At 33.9% G+C, this 8665-nt stretch overlaps 1 protein-coding gene across 1 annotated transcript; it reads right to left on the bottom strand.

Moving 5' to 3' along the window:
• Positions 1–584: 584 nt before the first annotated feature.
• LOC133871577 (protein CURVATURE THYLAKOID 1B, chloroplastic-like) lies at positions 585–8447 on the bottom strand. Its single transcript, XM_062309005.1, has 4 exons — positions 8384–8447; positions 1082–1252; positions 742–845; positions 585–641 (listed from the first exon to the last, which is right to left on the bottom strand). The coding sequence occupies exons 1-4, from the start codon at positions 8445–8447 to the stop codon at positions 585–587; spliced, it is 396 nt and encodes a 131-aa protein (XP_062164989.1).
• Positions 8448–8665: the final 218 nt, after the last annotated feature.

The raw sequence follows: 8665 nt of genomic DNA, 5'->3' as shown, positions 1-8665 counted from the left end.
AATAAAGGAATAGTTGACCAGTTGTAACAGTGGCCGGTCCTGGGGATAATATGTATTCAATACCATGCATGCATTAATACATCCCGATATCTCGATCTACTCCATAAACACCACCTTTTTATATATATGGCTGTTTGTTTCTTATTCTGACGACTAAAAACTATCTATATTAATTGCATCTTCGGAATTAATTCTGGACGTCCATTCGTTGAAAAGAAAACCTGGGGGCTATTATTATTATTAGTTTTTTTTTTTAGATAATTACACCATTAGTCCTTGGAGTTGGACATAATTATTTTTTTCACTCCTTATAGTTCAAAAAGTTAATGAAAGATCCCCATGACAAACAATAATTACAAATCAGTCCCTGAGTACATTTTTTATCTAAAAGTTAACAGATTCTATTAGTTAGCTACGTCACACCCAATAAGAAGCCAACATATGTCTATTGCAATAAAAAAAAAAAAAATTCAAATCTAATAAAAATATAAATAAATAAATAAAAATATTTGTTTAAAAAATAAACATAGCATGTGACGTACTAGTGTTGGCATGAATGTGCAATTTGGAGAACCTCACCGAGATCATCCCAGTGCTACTGCAAGTGAACTCACTGCATATTTGTCTTCAACTTTGTCCCACTGTGCATGCAGCCAACAGAAGCGATTCATGAATCAGGTTAACAAAACATACCAAAATTCCTTTACAACAAAAGAGAATGAATGATAGATCAATCCTTACAGCTTCTTGGACTGTTTTGCCAGTCTCTGGCAGCTCATTTGCTCCAACTTCTGCCGGTGCCTCTCCAGTGGCCATGGCCATGACATTTCGAGCAATCTTACGGCCTGAAAGCGTGACCATCCAACCGATAAATTCTCAGAGCGGTACTATGCGAAAGACGCGTTCTGACCCCCAATGCACAAAAACGCAATTATGCAGAACATTAAACCACAAAATTCTGCAGCAGTAAATTATACCAAACCACACAAAGAATACTCACCACACAATCAACAAATCCAATTTGTTAACGAAGTGGTAAAAGCATAATGCATGTAGCATTGATTATATATGATTGACTCACAATAAGCAGTGCTCTTCCAGGGCCGGTTCTGTGACTGCATAGGCGGTGGGGGCAGTGTGGGAATTGAAGGGTCGCACATTGTGGGGAATACAGCAGCCCATAGGCGAGGAGCCTTGCCGTCGACAATGGTGGATGAGGAGGAGATTGTAACTGTGGAGGAGGAGGTATGGCCTGAAGGCCACCCTTTGTTTTGTTTTATTTTTTATTTTAATTTTTTTTTAAAAAAACAAATACTTTTATTTTTATTAGATTTTATATTTTATATTTTATATTTTATATATATTTTTTTTATTGTAATGGACATGTGTCGGCTTCTTTTTGGGTGTGATGTTATGTGTGGTTGATTAACGGAATCTGTTCCACAAAATTAAACTGCAATTATGTGTAGCTGACTAACGGAATCTGTTAACCTAGTGGATGAAAAATTGGTCCAGAGAGTGATTCCTAATTATTGTTTACCACGAGGACCTCCCATGAACTTTTTGAACCATAGGGAGTGAAAAATAATTATGGCCAACTCCAGGAACCAACAGTGCAATTATTTCTCTTTTTTTTTCCATGAACATCACATGGCCATGGCCCCCACCAACTCCCCTCTAGTTCTGTCACTGTCCGTTAAGGTTTAAGGTTAATTTTTTAGAGAATTTCCAACCCCTTTATTAGAATGTAACAAAAAATCCTAATGGATGAATGCAATTGCAAATTTTTTAAAGTTCCATACACTAAATTGAGAGTTTTTAAACTCTGAAAAGAAATTGAAAAAATGATGAAAGTTGTTGATGCAGTTTTTTGGTTTGGTGACGTGTCGACCTTTGATTCGTCTTGTTTTTCGTAATATGCAAAATAATAAACACTGTGTCGAGGGATGCCGACAATCCCACTCTGATGCCTAAGTTAGTAGGCGATCTCAGGGAGTGTCCAATATAATTTCAGATAGTATTCGGTGTGAGAAAAGTTCAGTCTAGTCGATACCTGGAAATAACAGAATATTTATATGGCCACAGATGTGTTTATGTTATTCAGGGGATCCTGGATTTCCCGGGATCCATAATCCTTCCAAGGAATTAATCATCCAAAATTTCCTCCTCGGATCTCTCAGGATCAACGATCTTCTCTCCGGATCTTTCGGGGTCCATGATCTCTGAATCAATAGGAGGTTGATCATTCGGGTCCCGAATCTTTTGAGAGCATTACCTTATTAGGAAGATAGCACTCTATAGATCTCGAGCCTTTCGGAATTCGGGTTCGCCGTAAATCTCGGCTATAGTTTGTGTCCGACTGGGCCTTCCCAGGTGGGCCGAATCGACTAGCCCCGGAGTTCGATTTTGGGCCTACTTGGGCTTTGGGAATGATAATTTTCTCAACAGTTACCCTCAAATTATCTTATTTGAGTTGTGCATGTAAGAGAATTAATTACCAGTATTTCCTAGGAGTTTGGCTAAGATGAGTAGAGTTAGTACTCAACTGTTAATGTTAAGATTTCTACAATCTATTTTCCTTTTGTTTCAGTTGTGATACTTCTAAAATGAATTTTGGCTAATGAGATAAATTGCTAGGAAATTGATTTGATAATTAGCCTTGACGATAAATCTAGTTGCTTTGGCAATTGAATTATAATGATTGTAGTAATTTCAGATCTTAGCCAAATGGATTAAGGATTCCATGATATCACTCTAGATGATCTATTACGATAAATTAGCAAGTACTAATTGAGGTTTGCTAATGATTTATATTGGTTGAATTTGAGGTTTTTTTTTTTTTTTAATTATTAAATACTGATTTTATAATGCTAGCCAAAGATTGAAATTTTGATGATAGGTTTATGTCTTCAAGGTAACCATTTGTTATTGGGTTAGGAAGATATGATTTAAGAATTTTCATAACCTTTTGATCATTGTTGGAGAACAACGTGTGAAATTAAAATCCACCTTGAAGGCCACTTAGAGTAAAGTTAAGTTTACGAATTAATTATGTTAAGTTTATTTGTAGACACGAAGAACGGTTATGGGGAATAGGTCAAGATACATCGCTCATATCGATGCCTAGTTGATTTTTAGAAAAGTGAGAAATGCTACGTGGTAGATAAAAGGAAACTGTTCCTAAATCAAGTGACAATAACAAGGTAGCTAATTTATGGTATTTGATGTTTATACTTTGGTGAACTTAAAATTGTTTCATTACTGAATTGGGTATTAGGTATATAACTGATTAACAATTGAACTATGCTTTGAAGTTGAACCATACAATGGAATACATGATTTCACACCTTGGATTTTTCTTCCCTTCTGGTAATGTATTTCTACACTACATATTGAGGACAATGTGTAATTCAAGTTTTGGGGTATAAAAAAACACTTTGTCTGTTTGTTTGTTTATTTTTAGTTGTCTTTTTTTTTTTTTTTTATATCCTAAAAAAAAACCAAATAATGTGTTATGTTGTTGTCAAGTTTGAGTTAAACTGTAACTGTGGTTTGCATTTCATTGGCTTGCTTAAAGTGTTGAACATATCATCATGTCATTAGGAATCTGAGTCTTTTGACTTATTTTCGGGCTAGTAAGACTTCACTTGTTTGAGTTAATTTATCACGATCACATTAGCATATAATCTATGAGGTATGAATTTGTGCTTAATCATGTGTACTTTGAGAGTTGTTGTTGTGTGTGTATATATATATAAAAGGAAAAGATCATTTTGAGTTTTTCACTGAATAATCATACATCTTAGCTTGCATCATTAAGCATTGAGTGTTCACGTCAAAATGTGTAAAATTCAATTTGGTTGATTGTATGGTTAGCTTGGCTTTGTAGCATTTTTTACTTGAGTCAGTAAGCCCTTAGGGATGTTTCTACATCTAGTGCCCTAAAACCATCTGGTTTGGGAGTCACTGGTCCAACACTCGTTACATAGATCAATTAGAAAGTTTAAGGGAGTCGAGCGTTGCACAGCCTATACAAAAAAAAGAAAAAAAATACAAAAATACAAAAACAAAAAACAAAAAAAAAAATTATATGCCTTGGTTGTTTTATTTGATAGGGATTCCATTGATTTTTTAGGTGCTTATCTTGAGATTAAATTGAAAGTTCATGATTGTATGTTAATTTTAATTTACACTTTTGAGAACATATGATGTCTTAATTGTCCATTTATGAATGATTTGATGTTGGATCCCCTGTTGATATTGATGTTGGTGTTTGTCTTTTTAACCAAGCTCATGATGTATGAACCATGGTTTGTGTGAAAAATCTTTCTTGTTGACAACATAGTGTTTCAATGTTTGTGGGTATTATTTCTGGCAAACCGTCACGATAATTCACTCGTCCATTGGGGAGTCCTAAAAGTTTAAAAGGCTTGTTGCATATGCTAAATGCAATTGTCTCTCCCACGAAAGTGGACTTATGTTTCATGCTTTGATACAGGGACTAGCAAAATATAAGTTTGGGGGTATTTGATAAGTGCCAAATATGGTATATTTAGACCCTTTAATTTGCCTTTCTTAATCTATTAATTTTGTTATTTTCTAATGTTTTTAGTTAGTTATGGTGTTTTAGTAATTTGCAAGTCATTGAGAGAAAATGACAATTTTTTAAGTAAAATTGCAAAGAAGCGGAAAAACCGTCTCAGTTTGGCTCACTTTCATCGTGATTAATTTGAACGGTTAATGACCTTTTATGATAATCAGACAGTTGAAGTACAAAAAAATGTGGAGATACATGGCATTTGTTTTTTGAGTGAAGCCATCAGAGAGGTTTGGAGACTGTACATACATCAACCTGATAGACAACATATCTATGACTCACAATAGCATGAACATGAACTCAAATATCATCAGAGTTCCATAATACTGCAGCGGAAACATATCATGAGAGAGTGCGAGAGAGTATATATAACACATCAGAGCTGATATAAATATCTATGTGATTAAGTCTTATATGGTGTATCATTTACATGACAAAAAAACAAATTTTAGAAAAGGTGTCACATATGACAGATCACCATACATAAAAGTCTGGTACATAACAAAAGATGTACAATAAAAAAAAGGGACTAGTTGATAGTCTGACACTAGCATTCGGAGTCCTATGGACTCGGTCATAGTAGCCCATGTGTAAGGCTACCATATCATCATCAACAACATTGTCTATGCGATTATAGAGTTAACCACAGTCGCACAGGCGGACTTATTAGTCCACAGTCTCTATAAATATAGAAATTACTGACTTTTACACTAAGCTGACATTTCACTTTCTACATGAGTTTACAATAACAAATACTCTGATTTATTAATTCCTTTTAAATGCATATCATAGCTAATGAAGTAAACATTGTAGTTATGAAAATACTTAGAAACATATTATTTAGCTGTGAGTGCATATGTATAGCCCAATATCCCACCTGGGATTATACACATTCAACCCCATGTAACACATATCCATATGTGCAGCATATAACCTATTTATACTCATATACATGCATTTTGCAAATTTTGGAGAACACAAACATATGGGCATACCTAACCAAGAGACAACATCAAGCATCATGACTCAACTGCACACATATACATGCGTTCTACAACCTTTTGGAGAACACATACATATGAGTATATCTAATCAAGAAACATCATTAAAATATCATGAAGAATCGGATATACATACTGATACATCTAACAAATGCAAAACATGTTTTGTTGTTCGTTCATTTACATCGTCGTACATAACAGGTGCTCAGAACCTTTGCCTAGCCTCCATTTCCATAACTTTTCATTATCGTCCGCTGAAGAATCTTTGCCTTCGTTGCCATAGTCGTGCATAACATACTCCTGAGGGACTTGCTCATACAATTGTGAGAGTAAACTTGTAACGCCCCTAAATTAAATAATTAAATTTACTTAACTTGGAGTGTTACTCGCAGTGTCATAAACCAATTTACTTGTAATTAGCTGAATTTACTACGCTATATCAATAATCAGAGTGCACTGCAGCAAAGAGCGGAATAAATTGATCTATGACTTCTAGCAATAAAACTTTTTTTAAGGCAGAATCATATATCATCAATTATAGACTCAGAGTCTCCAAACAGATATTACTATAGCAATTAACTACCAACACCCAACCTGATAATATGAGCCCTTCATTTGGCACTTCAATTTCAGTGAATTTTCACTCTACTGCCTCACAATCTACTAATCTGCAAAACATCGAGGTGTTTTATAGTAGAAGATAAATAACTGCATATGTCCACGACTAAGTAAGAAAATTATTATGAAACCAATTATGCACCGAGCCTTAATTGACATAACATAACCTTGAAATATTGGACGTGAGTTCTTTTTTACAAATATAACTAGTATTGTCTCCGCTAATATGCCATTTAAAATGTGGTTTATTTGAAGAAGTAATGGAGCATAAGTCCGATAACAACCACTGATTTTTTTAATATATATATATATATATATATATATATATATATATATATATATATATATATATATATATATATATATATATATATTCATTAATCATTCTTATCCTCCATATGGTCTATCCAAGCCCTTAACCCCTCTTTGGTAGGGTTAGCATTGTCCCAAGGGACCTGTAATACAACATCGGTGCCCCAGATATTTTATGCATACCGTCATATAGTTGCAACCGATCGAGTCTGACCTCGAGTGACCTACGCTACTAGCAAAGCCATAACTGTGACCCCAATCATACATAGTGCGCTCGTCACCAAACAATCATTAGATCCAAAACCAAACATAAAAGTAAATCTATGTGACCATAGGGTAAACCCATATAATAGTAAGCCCATGGCCATATTATCGTATGTACCAATGTACAATGTCATATGATGCAAATATTGTTCATTTATTTTAATAAAAACATATATAAGTATTTATTCACTTGAAGCAATCTAAACATTTTATAAAATCAATAGGCTCAAGACATATCATTTTGAAAGTAAAGCATACTCATTTTGCTAACATATCGCACATGAAGGTGAAACCAGTTTCGTAATCATTTACTTACCTCAAACGCTCATCCATATGCTCGGACATCTCAAACTTTCACTACTGCGAAACATACCCTAATATTAAACCTAATACAACTACGGTTCTAACTCATGCATGTAAAAATCCTAATATCAACCTAGGCACTCTGACCTACAGTTAAAATCCTAATTAACCATTTTTGACAACTGTCAAACGTTTGGTACCGAGGTCAAGCGTTCGATCATCAAGGGTTGAACACTCGGTCAAATGTAGCGAACATTTGAGAGGTACCAAATGCATGAAAAACTTAAACCTCCTTCCTAAACCATTTTCTATCCAAACCAAAGCTTATAATAACTTTATAAAAACATATTCAATCATACCAACATGAAGGTTTATGAAAAATAAGGGTAAGCCCCCAACTCTTATTAAACTATTCTCTTTTAAGAGAGATAAATTATGAACATTTCATGGCATGTTCAAGACTTATAAAAAAAAACATGGTAAATCTCATAAACATAACAAAAACAACATGACAAAAGAGTTTTAGGTTCAAAGTTTACCTTAATGAAGATTTAATAGCATCAAGACCACCTCAGGATCTCTCTCTCTTTTAATAAACGGGGTGAGGGTGGCTTTAATAGGCGTGGTTTAGAGTGAATAAGGCTGAAGAATATGGATAGTAGGTTAAAATTGCTTTTCACGCATGGTCGAACGTTCGGTGTCCTGTTGGTCCAATGGTCTTAGGATTTATTTTTCTTAACAGTCAGGGGTCCACTTCAAACGTTCTAGAGATTTTTTGAACATTCGGGCAAGAGTCCATATTGAACATTCCAAAGATGCTTCAAACGTTCGAGCATGGATTTTAGTTATTTGTTTGTTTTTTAATTTTAGGAAAAATTATTTTAGGGCACTTAGTCGAGTTCATTTCTATAAAATGGTATTATAAAGATTAATTACTTGTTATTTTTATTTCATTATTTTTGGGTATTACCAAACTCTATCAAAGTTGAGGAACCGTCAACCTTACCATGATATCGTTCATATTTTATTTCATTTCATGTTCATGCATGGTGCTTCATGAAATAAAATCATGGTGTTCATATTTACATGTTCATGCATCATTCAACAACATATTTTTTATAACACTATTTGCAGACGTATCATAAAACTTAATAAAAAAATTTTTGAAAATAACGCGTGAAACACATATCATCTCAACATATTATCAGCTCAAATTAAAACATAAATATCATGTTTAAAAACCATTTGCAATATGTTCTTTTGCTCAATAAGGAATATATATACTTACAATTGTTCGCTTGACCTCTAAGGAATGACTCCCACTTGCCTGACACTACAATATCACATTGCATGTCCCAATTATTCACAGTTTATAACTTACTTTAACTCTATACAAATAGTTAATACTTGAACACTACAAGTATCTACTACCCATGGAAACCTATAGCGATCAAGGGTTCCATTTACTACTCATAAGCTAAGAATATTAACCCATAGAAGAATTCTAGGGATGAGAATACCAAAAACCTCCAAATTACATTACTAATTGAAAACCTAGGGTTTTGTTGTT

This window comes from Alnus glutinosa, chromosome 6, assembly GCF_958979055.1.
Source record: "Alnus glutinosa chromosome 6, dhAlnGlut1.1, whole genome shotgun sequence".
Lineage (NCBI taxonomy): Eukaryota > Viridiplantae > Streptophyta > Magnoliopsida > Fagales > Betulaceae > Alnus > Alnus glutinosa.
The sequence above is the reverse complement of the archived record's forward strand: the minus strand, read 5'-3'. Positions and strand labels throughout refer to the sequence as shown.